The 22,048-nt window shown below is 46.7% G+C and overlaps 1 protein-coding gene and 1 non-coding gene across 2 annotated transcripts; one reads left to right on the forward strand and one right to left on the reverse strand.

The window, feature by feature from the left end:
* Positions 1-8,755: 8,755 nt before the first annotated feature.
* Positions 8,756-17,704, forward strand: Slc46a2 (solute carrier family 46 member 2). Its single transcript, XM_076843183.2, has 4 exons — positions 8,756-9,884; positions 11,959-12,042; positions 12,426-12,582; positions 17,641-17,704. The coding sequence occupies exons 1-4, from the start codon at positions 8,756-8,758 to the stop codon at positions 17,696-17,698; spliced, it is 1,428 nt and encodes a 475-aa protein (XP_076699298.2). The 3' UTR covers positions 17,699-17,704.
* A 1,183-nt stretch (positions 17,705-18,887) lies between these two features.
* Positions 18,888-18,960, reverse strand: Trnag-ccc (transfer RNA glycine (anticodon CCC)). The gene has a single exon. It is a non-coding gene; the product is annotated as a tRNA-Gly (tRNA).
* Positions 18,961-22,048: the final 3,088 nt, after the last annotated feature.

Genomic DNA, 22,048 nt, shown 5'->3' on the forward strand with positions numbered 1-22,048 from the left:
CCACATTATGAACCTGGACACACAGAAGAGAGAATGTGGCTTTTATCTCAAGAAGACGGGCAGAGATGTGCATGACTTCTCCTTCTCAAAATATCGTTGCATGCAGAGGGGGTGTTCCAAGGAAGAAGAAATAGGAACGACTCCATTGAATCAAAGGCAAACAGGAAAGATGCCACAGAGAACCAGAACTTTCAATGACTCCTGGAAGATGCTTCCACCATTCTCCCCCGGGGGAAGGGAAGTGTCGGGGAGCGGACATCAGCCCCAGAGACGTGAGGCGGCCCAACTCCAAAACATTAGCTTGGTTTCCAGAAGGGGAAACAGACGCGTTTGATCTTCTCCTCGGTCCTGCAATTCTCCACGTTGGGCAGTACCCCCGTGTAGGAAATGCCTGTGCTGTGCTTTTCATTTCAGCCTTTCCCACAGGGCTGGGGACTCCCTGGTCTGTTCACTCTGTGAAATCAGACAGTGAGGGTGTGCCAGTTTTATCAAGCTCATTGCAGAGTTGTTTCCAGGCCTGTGACAACCGCATCCCTCCCAGATCTGTTTTATTTTTGTTGTTGTTGTTTGTTTGTTTGTTTGTTTTTTCAGTTTCACAAAGTAAAATTGGACAGAAAATGAAAGTCCAGATAAGCGAATATTGTCAGGTCAAGGGGTGAACCTACTTCAGCCATTAAATTGCAGGAAGGCTGCCTCTTGAAATGTCTTGCCTCCTTTGCTTCCTGAATTACACAGTGAAGTTGTGTGTGTTTGCTGGCTGGTTTTGTTTTGTAGGGGTTTCTTGGGGGGTTTTTTGGAATTTTCCCTCTTCCTGCCTCAGCTCCCAAGTAGCTGGGATTACAGGTGTGCACCAACGCTTCCCTATTTGTTTTTTTAAAGACGATTTTTTAAAGAGTATTTGTATGCTCACAGCAAAATTGAGAGGAAGTACAGAGGTTTACCACAGACCCCTGTTCCCACCATGCATGACCTCCCATATCAACATCCCCCACCAGAGTGATACCTTTGCTACAACTGATGACCCTCCACTGAAACATAATCACCCCGAGTCCATAGTTTATATTAGAGTTCACTCTGGTGTGCATTATGGGGGGTTGGGCAAATGTATAATGACACATGTCCACCATCATAGTATCAGACAGAGCAGCTGCGCTGCCCTGAAAATCCCCTGTGCTCGGCCTATGACACAGCACAATTTTGAAGACAAAGCTTCAAGTTCAGAACATTTGTTTCTTTTTTTTTCTTTCTTTCTTCTTCTTTTTAACATTGTGGAGATTTTCTTTTTCTTTTCTTATCTCCAGTGTTGAGTAAGGAATGTGGCTCAGAGCCTCACTCCCCTAAATCAGGGAACTTCAAGTCTCTAAAGTTTCCTAAGGTGGGGACTTTGGCCCTTAGAGCATCCCGCCTGCAGCACCAAGCCTTTTAGCTCCGCCCACTCTCCCAGCCCTCTGCCTCCAGGTTCCTATCCTCTCAGCAGGTCTCCCATCTGTGTGAACGTTTTTTCCAAAGTTTTCAAAGGATTTTCGATTCAAGGTCAAAACTTAGAAGATACTGGGATTGTCATTCTGAATTAATGTGAACATAAAAAGAGGAAATGAAAAGCCACAGTGAGGAGAACCTAATATTAGCATGCAAATTCACAGCCAGGGCCAAATGCTAGAACAAGGTAGAAGAGGGGAATCTCAAGAGGTTTCACTCCTAAAACAATGTGATGGTTGATGTCTTGATAACAACACAGTGCTAAAGAGATCTTGTGTAATCAACTGAAAGATAACAGCTTCTCTATCTGAGCTGAAGAATCAGCAGGCTTCACCAATCAAATTCATGCTACAGAATTTGTAGATTAGTGAGGGATGAGGAGCGGGGGCTGTGGCTCAGTGGTAGGGCACTTGCCAGGCATGAACAAGGCCCTGGGTTCCATCCCCCAACACTGCAAAAAATACCAATAATAATAACAATTGGATACATAGCTGATGATAAAGAAAAACTGTACTTTTTAAAGAGATGTCCTTAAAAAAAAAAAAAAAAGACCAAGATGTATTTAATATCTTGTCTGCGTGTTTGGAAACAAAGAATCTGTCTTAGGGAACTGTGTTGGAATTTGTACTGATAGGGCCACGTCCATGTTTGACTCTTTGAGAAGTCCCACCTCTCTTGTAAAAATAATAATAATAATATTAATAATAATATTGGGGGTCCAGGGACTGAACTCAGGGGCATTCAATCAATGAGCCACATCCTCAGCCCTATTTTGTATTTTATTTAGAGACAGGGTCTCAATGAGTTGCTTAGCACCTTGCTTTTGCTGAGGCTGGCTTTGAACCCAAGATCCTCCTGCCTTAGCCTCCTGAACCACTGGGATTACAGGTGTGTGCCACTACACTTGGATAATAATAATATTCCTAAAGAAAGAAAAAGAAGGTTTGGTATTCACAATATAGTGCTTCCTTCAAAGCAAGAGGCTAGAACCTAGCTTCTTTTGCAGATGGAAATTTTAGAAGTTTTGAATGATGACATGACTGTTAACTTCAACAGTTCTTTTGAGAATTTTTTAGAACTATAACATGTGGACCCACACCCCATAGATAAAATAGGAAAAACCATCCTTACACATACCATACCTCATTAATATCTTATAGAGTGGAAATTTTGATAAGAAGTGAAGCCCATATTGATATTGTTTACGTAGAAAATCAAAAAGAAAAAGAAAACTGAAATTTTCTCTCCCCCATTCCTATTTATTGCTTAGAGTTATTTCCATTGTAGGTAGGGGGAACCACACCAAAATGACAGGCTCAGTTAAGGCAGGATAAACAGGTCCAAAGACAAATACCACTCTCTTCTCAAAGAGTATTGACAATGTTATTATATCTACATTTTTTTTTTTTTTTTTGGCACCAGGTATCGAACTCCAGGGCATTTAACCACTGAGCTACTTCACCAGGCCTTTTTTAAATATTTTATTTAGCAACAAGGTTTTGCTGAGTTGCTTAGAGCCTCACTCCATTGCTGAGGCTGGCTTTGAACTTGCAATTCTTCCGCCTTAGCCTTCCAAACCACTGGGATTACAGGTGTGCTCCAAGGTGCCCAGTGATATCTATAATTTAATCACCATGTCAATGTAGCACAAGCTGCATTGCATCACATCAAATTATATTACGTCGAATGATTTTTACATAGGAGTTACTTGAAACCTGAATATTATTTCAAATTTTCCTCCAGAATAAAATGATTTGAGAAATACTCAAGAATGAGTGTCAAGCAGGGGAAAACGAGGGTAGAAGAGTTTGAAAGATTGAAAGGAATGGCAAAGGTCGAAGGTAAGGGTTTTGAAGGAGGAAAGAAGACAAGTTGTCTGGGGGAGCTCAGCAGGATGGCTGGGTAGTTTTAAGGACATGTTTGAGATTGGAGTTTGTACTTTGACAGAGGTGTCAATCTTCCCTGTTGTGATGTCCCCTGACAGTCCTAAACTACTTGAATGCCCCACAAAATTGGGTTCCTCAATGTCAGCACACACTAAAAAGACAGAGCCAGCGAGCCTGACCTCTGTCAAGGGTGTTAGTAATGCAATGCACCATGAAGTCAGATGGTAAAAGAACAGAAGAAAAGAAAAAGTTAATGGTGTAGAAAATCACATATTATTCTAGGGATCACTGGGTCCTGACAAGATCAAAGAATCATTGAAGTGAGAACAGCTGAATAAGGAACAAAGAAGGAAGGGAGGCTGTTGTTAGAGAGTGGGAGGTTTGAGTTAATGGCTCTGGAGTTCGCACAGATACAGCTGATGATCAGATCCAAGATCTAAGGGAGTTTGTAGCTGAAGAAGAGCAGAGGTCACTAGAGAAGAGAGACCATGGGTTTGACTCCATCAGATATCTTGTTTCACTTGCAAATGACAAAAAATCAAACACAATGGCTTTTGTTATTAAAAAGTCAAGGGGTGGGCTAGGGCTGGGGCTAGTGGCAGAGCACTTGCCTAGCATGTGTGAGGCACTGGGTTCGATCCTCAGTACCGCAAACAAAAATAAATAAAATAAAGGCATGCTATCCGTCTAAAAAAAAAACAAGCAAACAAACAAAAAAACACTTTAAAAAAGAAGTTAAGGGGTATTTTAGCTTGGACATAGCTGAATCCATGAGATCAGGACATGGATTCTGCACTTTCCACTTCTGCTTTTCTCCTCTGTATTGGCTCCAGTCTCAAGCAAGCTTTTCTCTAGTGGTAGCAAAACATCAGACGTTCCTCCTCCTTGGTCCAAAACCAGCAGAAAAGAAAGTGTCTCTTGCCTAACTATTTAAGCCAAAGTCTGGGCCACAATCTTATTAGTCCAAATTCGGGTCACACTCCCATCTCTGGGCTAACTCTGCAAACACCGGTACACGATGCTGTGATGAGGCAGATCTGAGTCTCATGTCCACTTGTGATACACTTGTGGGGAAAGTTGAAACTCTCTGGAAAACATGACTGAGGAGATTAGAGGAAGGATCATCAGAGGAAGCAGGAGGTAGGAATTAGGGGAGCGGATGTGCACTGGGCAGCAGAAACGACCCGTGTCTTTCTTCTTTGACAGTGTTGAGCAGGTTGTTCAAGAGGTCATTCAGGTTGGTAGGAAAGTCTGGAGTGGAGAGGAATACCCTAAAGCCAGTTGTGGCATGGCTTCAGTGTCCCTGTGCATTAAATGGATCTGGTAGTGTTAGCACAAGTGCCTTTTAATAACTCTTCAGAGGAAAAGATTCTTAAGGGCAAAAGATTTTGCCTACTTGTGGGCCTGATACTCAATAAATGCTTGTAAATGGATGGATGAGTGGATGGATAGATGGGCAGGTGGGCGGGAGGGTGGATGGATGGGTGTGGGGGGGTTGGGTGGGTGGATGGATGATACAGGAATGAACAAATGAACCACTGAGTTTGGAAATAGCTAGAAAGAAGCTTAGATAAATAAACAGAATGCTAATTTACTAATTGACCAAGAGAAATAATTTGGCAGTATCCCAGTAACTAAAACATTTCTTCCTGTCTGCAATTACACTTGGGAAGTAAAATCACAATTAGAAGATTGCTAGTGACTAGAAAAGGGGACTTGGGGTGCCCTGCATGCAGCAATGAACCCTTGAGAAACACTTGAAGGACAGAGCGTGGATGGTCACTAACAAGAGCTGTCTCCTCTTGTATATCTTTCTTTGTTCCATTATATATGTGTATGTTTCAGAGGGTATCTTATTTTCTTTGTTCTTGATTTTTTTTTCTTTTAAAAAGTCTTACCTGAGCATCTAAAATTCTGGTAGTAAAGAGAGCACTTTCCTTATCCACATAACTTGCACAGCAGCTGCGAGCGTCTCTCTGCCCCTCAGATGGCTCGGCTCCCCAGTCTCAGAGCCTGTAAACGTCCAAAGCCCACCCCAGATTTCAGAAATCCCTGGTAGATCTGTGTTCTTGTGGCCACCCCTTCCCCTGCTTCCCCGCGTGATCTCAGTTATGTCAATCCTGATACCACTCACCAGTTTCTACCAAATAGAAAACTCACTCACACTGTCCACTCCTAAGTAGATGATTTCTAAAGAGCTGAGCAGAGGGGTAGGAGGTAGCATAAGAGGCTCCTCTGCACATGGAACAGCAAGCTGTTTAAAGTCATCCCTGGCCAGGTGCAGTGGTGCATGCCTGCAATCCCAATGGCTCAGGAGGTTAAGGCAGGAGGATTTCGAGTTCAAAGCCAGCCTCAGCAATGGCGAGGCACTAAGCAACTCAATGAGACCCTGTCTCTAAATTTAAAAAATACAAAATAGGACTGAGGATGTGGCTTAGTGGTTGAGTGCCCCTGAGTACAATCCCTGGTACCCCAAAAATAAATAAACAAATATATAAAGTCATCCCTGGACACTCCTATTCTGCTGAAGTCCTTCTGACCATCCTGACACCAGGGGTTCCCATGCTGGCCCCTTCCACCAGGGCCCCTAGTCTCACTTCCTCCTCACACTTCTGTTCCTCTCCCCCTCCCTTGTCCCTCCTCTGTCCTCCTAGCCCCACCCCAGGGTGTGGGCTTCCCATCCTTGACTCAGGCACAGAGCTTCCCTCTCAGCTAAAGCTGGGCCTGATGATTTCGTCTTCTAACATTGAAAATGTTTTCCAGCTGGAGGTGTAACTTCGTGGTGAAGCACCTGTTAAGTACATGAGAGGTCCTTGGTTCAGTCCCTGACACAATCAATCAATCAATCAATCAATCAATAACAATGACTTTTTCTTTCTAAAATGAGGTTTGTGGGCCATCAAAACAAATGTATTGAATGTTATTATAAGTCCAATAAATAAACTTCCCAACCACTCCTCTTGTTCTTCATTTATGCAATACAATGTTGATCAATAATAATTACGTCATGACTATGTTGTTTCTGCACCTCTCCAATATTCCTATCCATGTTGGTTGAGAGGACATCTTCTCTGTGACCTATGTTTTCCCCCCACAGCGATAGGCTTTCTGATTTACTAGCTGTGTGTTCTTGTGCAAATGACTTAACCTCTCCGGTTTCAGTGTCACATATACTTCCGGAGACAATTTCATTCATGTAAAAAGTGCTTACTACATAGTGAGGGCACAGTAAATGTTAACTGCCAGTTTTCTTCTTAGTCCCTTTTCTCCTGGAATAGTGTGCCTTTGTCAATATAAAAACAAGAAGAGTTTGAACCTTTGCATTTTAATGAATCCATTTTTGAGCTGGGGACTAGATTCTAAACTGTCTTAATGTGATACCCTTCAACTTGCTGAAAGTCTAGGGAGGATGACCAGAGGCTAGCTCAGTTGAGGCCTGCATTCAGAGATGAAGAAGGGGTACAGGAACATGACAGGAATAATCCAATCCAGAGTAGCCACAACCAGAGGGACACCAGCTGTCCTGACTCTAGCTCTTTATCAAGCCAGAGGACCCAGGTCTCAAGCCTGAAGGGTCTCAGAGCTGGCTACCACCTCATGATCCTGATTCCACTAGACCTGTCCTGGATCTGAAGTGAGTCAAAGGCCCTTCAAATTTCACAAGAGGGTGGGAAGAACTGAGGCACCACACACCTCCCAGAGAGGACCCAGTTTGCCCCCTACTGTCTGGAGCCCCAAGAATAGACAGACTCCTTGATGAGGTGGCCAGAGTGGTCCTTCTAGTTCAGGTCGTTCTCACAGCTGTATCTGACTGCAAAATCTACCTTTCCCCAAAACCCACCCATCCCCTGCAGCCTCCACTGCTCACTGGAGCAGGCTGGTTGGGCTGTGTGTTGCAGCCTCTGGAAAAATAGGATAGGAATGGAGTGGGAGAGCCAGACATGGTTGGTGAAACCAGGCGGGGAGTGGGGGAAGCTGCTGAGCAGGTCCACAGAGCACATCTTTTAGGCTGAGACTAGCTGCCTCTCTACCCTTGCAGAAGGCAGAGCTATCTGAATCTGGACATGAGGGGGCTGGCAGTGGCAGGCAGGGGTAAGGAGGGACATTATAGCCCCCATAAAAACTACCTAAGGGGCACAGATTTATTTTAAAAATAATTTGTTATCTAATTCCTACTCCCTACATGAGGACATTTTCCATTTGATGTTTCAGACTCTTCCTGCAGACTCGAACTTGTCTTTCTGACATTGGGTTCCCGTTTGCCCATGCTGCCATGGGCGTTGGGAGAGAAGCAATGTGTTTTTGACTCTCCATCCCTGGAGGAGAGTCTCTTGCTCCTTAATGTGTTCTGACCCTGTCGCTCATGGTCCTTTTTGAAGAAGTGTGTACTTAAAGGGGGATGAAAGGCCACCTAGGGGAGAGGTCTCCCACCAGCCCAGGGTGGGTGAGCCCATGAGACCAGGAACTAAGAAGCACAGGGGGGTCCCTGGGGAATCCACTCTAGGCAAGATGCCCCTGCCCTCTCCAGGAGGCTCCAGCTTCTACAGAGTCCAATTTTATCATCTGGAGGGGGACAACTAGGGCTGGGAGTTTGAGGCAGGAGCCCCAAGCTGAGGCACCTGCTGAGTGGGGGCCACCACCGCAGAAGCACAGAGTAGCACTCTTCCCCCAAAGGCCTTGGCCCTGGAGGGGCCCTGGGCCTGGGGCTGCTGGGCTTACTTTTCCCAAAGTCTGTGCTACTAGCTCCCGACATGGGTCCTGCTGCGTTTAAACTCTACAAGTAAAGCTTCACACTCGGGCGCTTATCCCAGGCGGAAGCCTAGGCATTCCGCCCTCGCCCAAACCTGTCTTCCTGGGACAGTAGAATTTGGAAACGCTCCCTGGGCAGGTCCCAGGGCGCTCTCTCAGGTGAGTTTCAGCCCCTGAAGTGACAAACCCTAGGGGCCTGCGGGAGGTCCCGGCACGCCTGGCTGTGGGGAAATTCGGCCCTGGTCAGGCGGCCGCGCTCGCAGGAGCAGCGTGACGCGGCGGCCAGCGGGCGGGCGCGCTGGAGCCGGTCTCGCTGTGCTCTCGGAAGAGCCTGGCTTCCCTGCTCTGGTGTGTCGCCAGCCCGCTGGGCCCGCGGGGGCGGAGGCGGGGGCGGGGCGCGGCTCCTTCTGTCCTGGGGAGGAGTGGCCGCGGCCGGGGAGGTCACTTGGCTGCTGAAGTGGCTGCTCTCACACGCGCTCCGCGCCCTCACTCCGCTCGCCTGGCTCGGGTGCGCAGCAGCACGCACGGCGCACACCCGCACTCTGGGTCGGAGCCCGGACCCTTCGGAGCTGCAGAATCTGGCAGCATCTCCCGATCGCTGCAGCCAGCAAACCCCTGTGTTCTCCATCAGAAGCGGTCCCATGGGTCCCGAGGTCGCCTGCCCGTGGAGGGGCCACCCGCCTCACTTCCAGGTGAGGACCTGGATCGAGCCGGTGGTAGCCTCGTCCCAGGTGGCCAGCTCCTTCTACGACGCGGGATTACTGCTGGTGGTGAAAGCGTCCTTCGCAGCCGGGGGCTCCTCCAACTACAGCACCAGCCCGTCGCCCCGGGGGGATCCAGAGGACCAACAGCAGAAGGCCATCTCCAATTTCTACATCATCTACAACCTCGTCGTGGGCCTGACGCCCCTGCTGTCCGCCTATGGGCTGGGCTGGCTCAGCGACCGCTACCACCGCAAGATCTCCATCTGCGTGTCGCTGCTGGGCTTCCTGCTCTCCCGCCTCACACTGCTGCTCAAGGTGCTGCTGGACTGGCCGGTGGCAGTGTTGTACGCGGGTGCAGCGCTCAACGGGCTGGGCGGCGGCTTCTCGGCTTTCTGGTCCGGGGTCATGGCGCTGGGATCTCTGGGCTCCTCTGAAGGCCGCCGCTCCCTGCGCCTAATTGTTATCGACTTGGTCTTGGGCTTGGCGGGGTTCTGCGGGAGCATGGCCTCGGGTCACCTCTTCAAGCAGATAACTGGGCACTCTAGACAGGGCCTGGTGCTGACAGCCTGCAGCGTAGGCTGTGCCACTTTTGCCCTTTTCTATAGCCTCTTGGTGCTGAAGGTCCCTGAACCCATAGCCAAGGCCAACAAGAGGCTCCCTGCAGTGGATACGGAGTCTGGCATAGTGGGCACCTACCGCACCCTGGATCCTGATCAGCCAGAAAAGCAAAATGTAGTGGTGCACACTCCACCTCCTGGAAAAGGCAGGCCCAAAAGAACCATCATTGTCCTGCTCTTTGTGGGTGCCATCATCTATGACCTGGCTGTAGTGGGCACAGTGGACATGATGCCTCTTTTTGTGCTGAGGGAGCCTCTCAGTTGGAACCAAGTGCAGGTGGGCTATGGTATGGCTTCCGGGTACATCATCTTCATCACCAGCTTTCTGGGCGTCCTGGTCTTCTCCCGCTGCTTCCAGGACACCACCATGATCATGATTGGGATGGTCTCCTTCGGGTCAGGAGCCCTCCTCTTGGCCTTTGTGAAAGAGACATACATGTTCTATGTTGGTGAGTCTGGCGTTCTTGGATTGCTGGCCCTGTGAGTAATGGAGTAGACACCAGGGTCACTGGAGTCTAGGACCTTGTCCCAGCTCAGCACCAGTGATTGAACCTGCTACCCAAAAGGCACAGGGAGACAGGATTATGGTCACTTGTGTTTATCTGTATTGTATTGTCTGCGTTGCTGGCTGAAACGATGCCAGAGTGGTACCCGTAGGTCTATAAGGTCAAGGAAGTGTGGTCAGGGGTACCTGAAGTCAGAGGGAAGGCTGGGAAGGCTCAGGATGGACTTGAGTAGAAATGGGATTGAGGTTCTTCTCCACAATTTTTTTTTGTGGGGGAGGGTACCAGGGATTGAATTTAGGGGCACTCAACCATTGAGCCACATCCCCAGCCCTATTTTGTATTTTTTTAATTTAAAGACAGGGTCTCACTGACTTACTTAGCATCTCACTTTTGCTGAGGCTGGCTTTGAACTCAAGATCCTCCTGCATCAGCCTCCCAAGCCACTGGGATTACAGGCATGTGCCACCACGCCTGGCTCTTCTCCCCAACTTTAAAAGACCTAACTCAAATGATCCCTTAATTTAAATCACTGGCAACCAAGCAAAGGCTTTTAAACAATGCATGAAAATTATTTTTTACTTTTTGTTTGGGGGGCGGGGGCGGGAGTTAACCAGGACTTGAACCCAGGAGCACTCAATCACTGAGCCACATTCCCAGCCCTGTTTTGTATGTCATTTAGTTACAGGGTCTCACTGAGCTGCTTAGTGCCTCAACATTGCTGAGACTGGCTTTGAATTCGCGATCCTCCTGTCTCAGCCTCCCGATGATAGGTGTGCGCCACCAATCCCAGCTGCATAAAAATTCTTAATAAGTGCCTTCTACAACCAGTGAAATAAATCCCCTCAAAGAAACAAAATGAAGCTTCCATCTGAGTACAGAAATCAGACAATCACAAGCAGAGAGCCCTCGGCTAGTGCTCCAAGGGGTGCTCTCTACAATGATGATGATGACCTGTATCCCGTCTGTCCCATACAGTAGCCACTAGCAACAGGTGGCTACTGAGCATCTGAAATGTGGCTAGAGCAGAATTTTAAAGTCTATTTTAATTAATTTAAATAGCCCATGTGGCTAACATATTGGGAAGAATGACTCTAGATAGCTATCAGAGGAGTGTCCCTTGGTCCAGATCACACGCCTCAGAAAAACACCTAACAAAATGACAAGATGACCTCTGGCCAGTTCCTAGTTAATAAAGCCATGTGCAAAGGACAGAACATTCCTCTTCCCACACACTTCTCACTCCCTTCCTTCTACCCCTCCCCACACACTTACACACATACACACACAGCTTCTGGCTAACAGCAGGGCTCGAGGGGTGCGTGGCAGTTATATTAGGGGAAACATTTCTGAAAGCAGTTTGCCGGAGCTCCTGGAACAGCCTTCCAGGGGTATTCAGAAATAATAAGGTCAGGAACTTCTCACTTCTGTCCCCTGGAGACCAGGAGAAGAGCCTTGGGTCACTTTGACAGCATCAGCTCCCTCCCTAGAAACCATTTAACTCTGCCAATAAACATCCCTTCAGCCTGGGGAGTGGGGGACATCCCTGTAATCCCAGCAACTCTGGAGGCTGAGGCAGGAGGATCCCAAGTTTGAGGCTAGCCCAGCAATTGAACGAGGCCCTAAATAAATTAGCGAGACTCTGTCTCAAAAAAAAACTAAATAAATAAATAAAAAGGGCTGGGGATGTAGCTCAGTGGTGGAGGATCCCTGGGTTCAAGCCAATAAAAATGTAAAAAAAAAAAAAAAAAAAAAACCCTTAAAAAAATACCCCCTTCACCATCAGCCTCTGTGTCAACTTGCAGATGGGTACTCAGCATCAACAGTTCACTTAGAGCTGAGAGTGAGTGTCTGGTCCATGCAGGACACTCGTCTTCTGGCAAAAAAAGATGCTTCTTTCGGGTCAAGCCCTGTAGGAACTGTGGGCTGAGGGACTGGATGAGCTGTTTTTGCCTTATTCTGACCTCTCCTTGGCCAGTGCTGGGCCCCAGTGAGGAGTGCTGTGTGTGATCTCTTACAGCCCGTGCCGTCATGCTGTTCGCCCTCATCCCCATCACGACCATCCGTTCAGCCATGTCCAAACTCATCAATGGCTCCTCTTACGGTAAGTGAAAGACACCGCTCCAGAATTTTCTGCTGGGGCTGTTTCAGAGCTGTTTAGCTGGAAGAAGACTTGCAGAAGACATTGGGGAAAGTTCCAGAAGCATCCTCAAGTACATTAGGAACATAGTGGTCCGTCCAGGACAGGAGTGAAGACAGGAGGGTGGGAAAGTCTCAGAAAGTCAGTCACTGAAAAGCTACGAAGAAAGACCCTGTCGTCAATAGGCTTCGGGAAAATTCGAATAGAGGGAGGTGGGATTCCTGATGAGGTGAGCCTTGAAGACTGAAAAAGAGTCTTTGGGAGAGCAAAGGGGTCCCCAGGAGCTCCCCAGAGATGCAGTAGAGGGAACAACAGCACATTTCCTGGTAACCTCTGTCCCTCCACAGGAAAGGTGTTCGTCATACTGCAGCTGTCCCTGGCTCTGACCGGGGTGGTGACATCCACCGTGTATAACAACCTCTATCAGCTTACCATGGACAAGTTCCTGGGCACCTGCTTTGTTCTCTCCTCCTTTCTCTCCTTCCTGGCCATTGTCCCGATTGGGTAAGACCGGATTGGTGTTGCTCTGTGGGCTGGGCCCTGGTGCTTAGGACAGGACTGTTGGACCATCTCTACCCCAACCATCTCAGGATGATTTATTTTCACTATCCGTGCAGCCACTTCTGAGCAGACTCGCTCATGAAGAAAACATCCTTTGGTTCCCTCAAACTGGTAATCTGGCAATCTGGGAATTCCAGAACCACAAATAATGAACAGAGAGCCCCAATCGCTGGCTCACTTCCTGGTGGTTTTGTAACGACAATTTATTTATAGGAGTTTCGCCTACTTCCTTATAATTGAAGCTGGCATTAGAAACGCCCTTGAACCATTGGGACCTTTTTTGTTAGGTTCCCTTTAGGTGAGAGCCATCCCGCCTCCTTCCAGATGCACTCTTCTCTGGGCTCTGCAAGGGTTCTGTGCTCAGTGCGTGAAGATCTGCTCAGGGACTGAGCGAGCTCCCCTGCGGCCTTAGGCAGTGCTCTTGCCTCCTCTGGGGGAACAGTGTCATTTGTGAAACAACAGCAAGCAACTCTCAGGGAGGTAACAGGTAGGAGGAGGGCTGAGAAGTAAAGGAGAGGAATACTGGCCTCAGACAAAGCACTAACCAGCGTGGTCCACAGAATGGAAAGAGAGCTCTGCCTTCAGCCAGCCCCATCTAGTAGGAGTAAGAGTGTGAGTCCCACAGACAAGTCACGCACATGCTTTAAATTTGCTAGGAAGCCACATTTGGGCAGGGTGGGTGGGGGGGATACTGGGGATTGAACTCAGGGGCACTCAACCACTAAGCCACATTCCCAGACCTATTTTGTATTTTATTTAGAGACAGGGTCTCATTGAATTGCTTAGAGCTTTGCTTTTGCTGAGGCTGGCTTTGAACTCAAGATTTTCCTGCCTTAGCCTCCTGAGCCACTGGGATTATAGGCTTGTGCCACCACGTCTGGCTACGAAGCCACATTTTTACAAGATAAAATGAGATGGGTGCTATGGCAATCCCAGGGTCCCTAGAGGCTGATGCAGGAGGATGGCAAGTTCAAGACCAGCCTCAGCAATTTAGTGAAAGTTCTGTCTCAAAATAAAAGTTTAAAAAAGGCTAAGGGTGTAGCTCAGTGGTAGAAGTCAATCCCTAGTACCAAAAAAAAAGGGGGTGGGTGGGGTTAAAAGTGACTGAAATTAATCATACTAACAGCACAGTTGGTATTCAAAATATCCCAACATGGAAATAACTTACAGAATTAACCAGAGATATTTTACTTTTTTTATACTTCTAGTACATCTCAGTTTGGGCTAGTTGCATTTCTAGTTTTCAGGAGCCGCATGTGGCTAATGGCTCCCATTTGGACAGCACAGTTTTGGTCCTTTGCCCCTTCCTCCCAAGTGAGGGGCTCTCATGCATCGGTGCTGCCTGGCCAAAGAAGAAAGAAATACCTACGCATATAGATTATATATGTATATATGTACCTCCAGAGGACAGATATAGCCACAGGAGAAATACAGCCACAATAAAGTACAAGGGATTTGACATGGGTTGCAGTTAAAGGTACATGCCCAGTAACCCATGAGAGTGCTATATATCAATAACGGTGGGATTATAGGCTGCAGAGTAGAAAACAACTGAGGGAAATTTGCAAGGGGACAGTGATAAACCCCTTTTTGAAATTTTCACACCCCATCATAAAAGGTCCCTGGCTTCACAGAAACCTGAGCCTTCTAGGGTAGAAGACATCAATTATTAAGCCTCTTTAGTTTATTTCTTAATTGAGAAAAAAATAAGATGTGAAGATAAAAATCACTGAGAGAATCTGGCCAGGCAGAGGGCCATGACCCGGTCTCATTTATTAGAAGGGGACTGAACTAGATCTGTCCTTGGACTGTCCAGCCCTGGGGGTGGCCTTTTCATAGGAGTCCTGGCTGAGTGGGTCGGACTGACTGAGCTAGCAGGCAACAAAAATTTCTTGGGAGCCTCAGCCCCTTATCCAGCCGAGTAACACAGAAGCAGTTCTGTCCACTGGAAAAGTCTTCAGTTCTAGTCCACTGGCAAACACTAAAAAACAGCGACAAACTAATTTTGCTAGTTATGTGTGCATACAGACAGGCTGACAAATGGAAGTCATGAGAAAATTCATTACTTCCTTTCTGCAGTTTGATCTGCTTTGGGTGTGCTGAATAGACACTTGCCTTCATGAAGAGACCCGAGCACCATCCTTGAGAGGTGCTGTCCTTGATACTTCATTCCAGTGCCCTTGGGCTCTTAATCAGCCACACAGGGTTGTCATGATCTTATGTCGCAGAAGCAGGCGAGAACCTGGAAACATTCGAGAAAGGAACTAATCCTGTGCTCGTAGGGATGAGGCACTTTAACTGCTCACTTTTGCAGACACGGAACAACAGAGACACCAGCAGACAAAGCCAGTTCTCTGTACACTGGAACAGCTGGGAAGTTTCTCTAAATTACTGCTTTCAGGACCACCCCCCATCCCCCCCCCCCCACAGAGAACATTCCTCAGATGACCTGGGGCACAGTCCTGGTACAGGGATTTTTTACTTTTATTTTTTGATTTTTGTGTGTAACCATAATGGTTTATTACATACATGAAAAGTTGAATTTCATATTATTTCATTGGAGAGATGAGAGAAAGGAAAACTTTAACTAATTTTTTTAAAAAAAAATTGTATGATAGTATAAAGCAACTTTCAGCAGCATTTACTGTGGGATACTTGTTTTGAGATAAGCTTGTTTTCTAGACAACTGTCACTGTTGATCAGATCATAGATTAAAATTAGAAATGGAAATTTTTTAAAAAATTCAGCTATTCTGTAGCCAGCTGCCATCTAGATGACTTTGATGGAGGTAGAGAGACCTTAAAGATATACCTGGAATTGTAGGTGTGAACTTTACCAAGGTGCCAGAGTCCCCTAAAGAGACCCTTTATAGAGAGAGCAAAGTTCTGTCTAGAGCTGTAGGTGCAGGAATTTTTAAAAGCTCTCCAGGTAATTTGAATGTACAAAATTGAAACTTTCCGGCATAAGAGAGTGTTTCCATTACCTTTCCTGCCCATGAAGTCATAAAGAAATGAGATCCTGAAAAATTCTTACTGGGAAAGAGGCCAGGCTGTATCATCATTGAGTGAAAGAAACAGGAAAGGACCACAGAAAGACATTCCATTGACAGAAAACCCAGGAAGAGGCCAGCAAGGTGGTGCACACGTGCAATCCCACCCATTCAGCAGGCTGAGGCAGGAGGATCGCAAGTTTGAGGCCAGCCCAGGCAACTTAGCGAGACACTGTCCCAAAATAAAAAAGGGCTAGAAATGTAGTTTAGTGGTAGATTCAATCCGTAGTATTGAGGAAAAGAAAGAAAATAAACAGGAAGGCATGTTAGAGCCCAAGAGGACCGGAGTGAAGAAGGCTGAAACATCACAGTATAAATCCTCTTTGATGCCAGGAAAGGTCCCTGGGCCAGAACTGCCAACAGCCTATTTGCAATCCCGAGGGGCTGTGGTCCTGCCCTTTCCTAGTATCAAAGTGAAATGATTTCATGCTATTATGAGAACTGGCCTTCTCCTACTTGCTCTTCTTTATGTGCAATTCAGAGGGGCTGGGGAAATACCTGTGCGGTCAGCTGGCCTGTCCTGCTAGCCTCCAACACACTTGCACTCAGCACATGCCTCACTGCATAGAGAAGCCAGAAGCTGTAAGAAGAGAATGACCTCATCTTCTCCAATCTACAAACTCACATCCAATCACACCCACCTCTTTTGAAAAATTATAATAACAAAACACATAATTTCATATCTTTTTAACTAATTTAACCTTCCTAAACAATCCTTTGAGGCAATTGCTAATGTCCCCATTTGCAGATCAGGAAACAGAGACTGGAACTTGTCATTTTCACAGAGGATTTTTCCTAAATCTTTTCAGTCTGAATTAGACTCTTCTATTATATGTTCCCAAGGCTTCCTCTGTTTTTCCTTCATAGCATGATAGTTGAAGACCGCTTAGTGATTATCTGTTTAATACACTTGCCCTTAGACCACAGCCCCCCTGAGGACAGCTCTGTGGCGTACCATGTATCCACTGTGTCCAGCAAAGAGCCTGGCATATAAGAAGTGAAGGGTTTGTTGAATGAATGAATGCTGGGCCAGAGGCTGTGGCACCTACAAGCCAGCACTACTGACCACTCACACCCAGAATTGCCTGTTGGCTGACCCTGAAGTTGGAGCTGGCCATTGACATGCAGCTGTTCTGTGGTGTCCGCAGTCAGCATCAGCTGCAAAGTCAGGACTGCAAGGCACCGTTTACGTGGCCCCATGCTGGCGGTCTCTACATCTAGCCTTTCCACTTACCAGCCTTGTAATACGGGGAGTTTTGCTGGAAGTACAGTAAATGCCTCCCCCCCCAGTAGGGTAGGGCATTACGGTTCAGAGCAGGTGGGAAGTCAGTGTTCAGAGTTTCTCTCAAGCTTCCCTTGGAAGGATTGGAGTTAAGCTCACACCCCACTTGGCAGTGCTGTGTGGTGTGCATCCATCAAGAGAGAAGTGTTTGAGCTTAGTACCCGAGGATCCTGGAATTCCTACAGATGAGAAAAGCAAGGGCCCCGGAGGTTCAGGACACAGATCCAGGACTTCAACCCAGAGATCCTAATTGCTACGTCTCCAATATTATTGATATTTTAAAACTAGGTTTATAGGAGAGATAAAGGGATTATGGAAAGCACAAGCGGCAGCTAATTTGGTTTGGGATTAGCGAAGTTCAGTCCTCATCATGAGCTCTGCATGGAGTTTGTCATCGAGCAGGAGGGAGATGAGATTCCAAGAAAATACAGATGCAAAGGGCTCATGATGTGATGGGGAACAAGGAGAAGTTCATTATCACAGGTCTGATAGGAACCCAGAGTGAGAGAAGTCCCCTCCAGTGTCAGCATTCTGATGCCATAGCGGAGACAGCTTCTCGCTCTCCTGTGATAGAGTGGCCAGAGACAACCCCAACACTGGCGGGCATGAAGAGCTACCCCCTTGCCCCACTCCAGCTGTCCTCTTGTAACTCTGTTGCAAACTCTTTCAGCATCGTGGCCTATAAACAAGTCCTATTGTTGCAATATGGAAACACGACCGAGAAATGAAGGCACTGACCTGCAGAAGCTGAAAACACTAGCCATGGCCAAGTTCCCTTGAAGACAAGGAAGGGTCCAGAGAACTGGTGACCAAAGCAAACTCACTGCTCAAGAAACCCGAGTCCCAGCCAGAATCAGCCTCTGAATGATCTGCTCTGGCTCAGGGGTCCCTGGTGGGTGGGGTAAGCACTTTCTGAGTGATAGAAGAACTTTCTTAGCTTTCAGATGCCCATTAGGCAGAGGTTAGGTTCTGTGGGTGCAGGCTGTGTGCACAGCCATCCCAGGCCCTAGAGGGCAGCTGCAGCCAGCGGGCACCCTTTCTTCTGGGGATTGTCTTGAGGATACCAACACAGGCTGACTTCAGGTCACTCGGGTGCTGTGCTAGAAGTCCCACGGGAGAACCAAAAGCCTTCATTTTCAACAGCCTGGGGGAATGTGAGAGGGATATTTTACAAGAACTTGCTACAGTTTTGTGTAAACAATAGTATCTTTCAAATTAAAATAAAACCTTGAAAAAAAAAAGTTAGCTTTCTTTCCTGAGGCCTTGTTAGCTGAACACTCAGGAGAGCAATGGAGCTCAGGCTGGAGCAGCAATGTTCCCTCCTCTCTGTTGCTTTTAAGAAACAATTTTAAGAGCTTCCTTAGTGGAATATTCAATTGAATATTTTCAGTCACCGATACCTCCCAAAGCAGAAGTATGAAGGGAAAGGGGATATGAGAAGAACCATTTTATTCTGAATTACTTTTTATTGTCCATTTTACTTAATATATATAAATGCAGATTTATCCAAATAAAATCAACATTCATAGTATGAGTGCATGAATCATCCTCTACCTGGTCAGATTCCCCCTATAACTCTAGGGCTATGGTGTTCTTTTTCAGGGTAGAGGGACTGGGGGATTGAACACTGGGGTACTTAACTAATGAGCCACATTCCAAGCTCTTTTTCATTGCTTAGGGTCTCACTAAGATGATGAAGTTGGCCTTGATCCTCCTGCCTCAGCCTCCTGAGTTGCTGGGATTATTGGTGTGTGCCACCCTGAATGCTAGTGATGGCATTCTTTATTGTTCTTTCCAAATATACATGACGTAGAGTGTATTTTAACATACTGTATATACATGGAGTATAACTTATCCTAAATAGGATCCAATTCTTGTGGTTGTACATAATAGTTATGACACTCTTTTTTCCTTTTTTGGTGGTGCTGGGAATTGAACCCAGGGCCTCGTGCATGGGAGGTAAGCACTCTACCAACTGAGCTATATCCCCAGCCCCAGTGATGACATTCTTAAACTGCAGTGAAACACAAGAGTTAGAGGATGCACTCAAATGCCAGGGCATTTGGGCTTAGAGAGTTTGTATCTCTAAACTCTTGCAGGGAGTGAACAAACCTTTATAGCACATCTACTCAGGTCCTGACAGCATGCTAGGTGCAGAGATACAGTTAAGAACAAGGTGTGACTCTTCCTGCCCAAACACAGCCTACTGTCCAGCAGGTGGAGGGGACAGAAGAGCAGGCAGTGATGTTTCCAAAAACAAATGTCAACAGAGGGGAGCATATAACCCAGATCTGGGAGAAGACAGGGCTTTCCAAGAATCACATCTATGATAAGACAGGAAGGGTAAGTAGTTGCCAAGGCCAGATGTTGAGGGACATTCCAGGTAGTTGCCTAAGATATAGGAATTCAATGTGAAGGGAGCAAAAAAGGAGGATGGGACAGAGACATGAGATTGGAGCAGTGAGGAGGGACAGCAGAGAAGATGTCCAAAAGGTTTGTAAGAGTAATGGGAATAGCTGTTGAGCGTTCACAGAATGCTTACATGTGCATCCTAAAACACTCCAGAAGCTCTGTGGGAAGAGCAGCACACAACAGATGTGCAAAAAGAGACGAGAGGCCCTGCAGAGATCCAGGTGAGAGTGGCCGTGGGCTGGCACCCTGGACAAGCAGCAATGGGTGCGGGAAGAGCAATGGAGGGTGGAGAAAGATAGGGAGCTTGAGGTCAACCAGAGTTGGTGGCTGGTGGACTGCAGAGGGTGAGGCAATAATTCAACTTCAGCACTTGGGCCATGCAGGGCGTAGAGCTCCTCACGGAGATAGCAACAGGAGCGAGGCTGATGGGACGGGTCAAGGCCATGCTCATTCCTCTTGACTCCTGCCTCTCACCTGGGTCCCTGACCCAGAAGGTATGAAGGGAAAGGGAATATGAGAAGAACCATTTTATTCTGAATTACTTTTTATTGTCCATTTTACTTACATATATAAATGCAGATTTATCCAAATAAAATTAACATTCATAGTATGAGTGCATGAATCATCCTCTCCCCGGTCAGATTCCCCCTATAACTCTAGGGCTATGGCATTCTTTTTCAGGGTAGGGGGACTGGGGGATTGAACCCTGGAATATTTATCTAATGAGCCACATCCCAAGCTCTTTTTCACTGGAGCAGTGAGGAGGGACAGCACCCCGAATGAATCCAATCATTAGCTTCTCCATTCCTGCTCTCAAAGAACTTGCTTTTAAGGGCCAGGTTTGACCCTGCTCTCAGCTTGTGGTTGAGAAGCCTGAACTAGACTCTCAAGGCCCGGATCTTGGTTCCTCTTCAACCCTACCTGCCATCAGAGTAGCAGTTTCAAACCTTCTCACCTGTCCCCAGTGACCTTCCTACTAGATGCTCTAACCCAGGGGTTCTTGGACCAGTGGCATCAGCATCCCCTGGGAACTTGTTAGAAGTGCCAACTGGGGGCCAACAGCTGACGTTTCCATAAGCTGCCGAATTCTTGAACCACCACTCCAACCTATAGAGCTGACTCCTCTAAGAACTTTTCTTCAGTCTTCCTCCTCTTCTCCCTGCTTCCTTAATTCTTGAAGCCCTGTCCTTGATCCTCTCCTCAGATAACCGGGTCAACTCCCATGGACTCCAGAACTCTATTTTCAACAGCTGAGTCAACATCTCCACCTCCGGATACATCCAAAACTAATTATTCTTATCCCACTCCACCACCTCACGCCTACTATATCTTTTTTATTTGTTCTCTCCCAATTGATTTCAGGTAAGAGCATCACCTCAGCTCCCAGCCTGGAAGTTTCCAAATCACCTGACCCGTTCGCTCACCACAGAAATCTCTTAAATCCAGCTGCTCTTTTCCTCCTCCATCTCTTTATCACTTCCTACCATGGCTTTTGCAATCTATTCCTATCTGTTCCCCAGGCCTTCAGCATCCTATCTCAATGTCTTCTTAAAAAGAAAGAAAAAAGGTCTACTTAAAAACAGAAAGGTTGTTATCCTTAATATTTAAGTTGGCCAAATTTACACAACAGGAAGTGTCTTTTCAAAAGGAGTGCCCACTGTACACTTAGGGGCTTTGAATGCATTACAGCCAGTCCCTCCAACAACCCTACTAGGAAGGCTTATCTTCTTTTCAAAGATCATAATCCTGAAGGTTCAGAGAGATGTGACTTGCCTAAGTCACACAGTGAGTAAATAGAAAGACTGAGATTGGATCCCAAATCTCCTTCTTATCCCACCTTGCTGCCTCATTTTGTACGACTGCTGTCTTCAATTAATGAAGTCTACTCTCAGAAAGGCAATTCAACACCATTGTCAAGTCCATTTCCAAAGCACTGCCACTGTCACATAGACACTGTTACATAAACAAGTGCTGGCCCCTCCCCTGACTCAGGCAATGGCAAGGCCCTACTGAGGGGGATGGCGCAAGGCGTCCATCCCCTGGAGGAGCGCAGTATGTTTCTGGGAATGGGCTGGTTTGTTTTTGTATTCCTTTAATAAGTATGATTGCGACTTTAATAAGTATGATTTGACCATTAAGTATGAAGGAAAAAAACATGACTTTCCCAATTAATGCAACTACTTCTAAAGAATAAATCTGTTTGCTCTAAATGCAGTGATTCAGCTGTGGAACGTAAATTGTTAATGTTTAATGAAAAACCCCCTGTAGGAAAAACAGTCAAGGAAGTTTTTGAGAAATTAGATTAAAATCTAGAGAAGAAGAATTAATATTAAGAAGACAGATTAGGGGCTGGGGATGTGGCTCAAGCGGTAGCGCGCTCGCCTGGCATGTGTGCAGCCTAGGTTTGATCCTCAGCACCCATACAAAGATGTTGTGCCCACCGAAAATTAAAAAATAAATATTAAAAAATTCTCTCTCTCTTTAAAAAAAAAAAAAAGACAGATTAGTGCTTGGTACTGGGCAACTTGTTCTAGTTCCTGTGCACAATGGTTTGGTGCTCTTACTCTTGTTTGATTAAAATTAGTAGCCTCTCTTTTCAAGTTAACCACTTGCCACAACCGCGGCGCCGGTTCTAGTCAGTAAGTCAAGAAAGAATAGTCAAGGTA

The sequence above is a fragment of the Callospermophilus lateralis genome, chromosome 2 (genome assembly GCF_048772815.1).
Source record: "Callospermophilus lateralis isolate mCalLat2 chromosome 2, mCalLat2.hap1, whole genome shotgun sequence".
Taxonomy (NCBI): Eukaryota; Metazoa; Chordata; class Mammalia; order Rodentia; family Sciuridae; genus Callospermophilus; species Callospermophilus lateralis.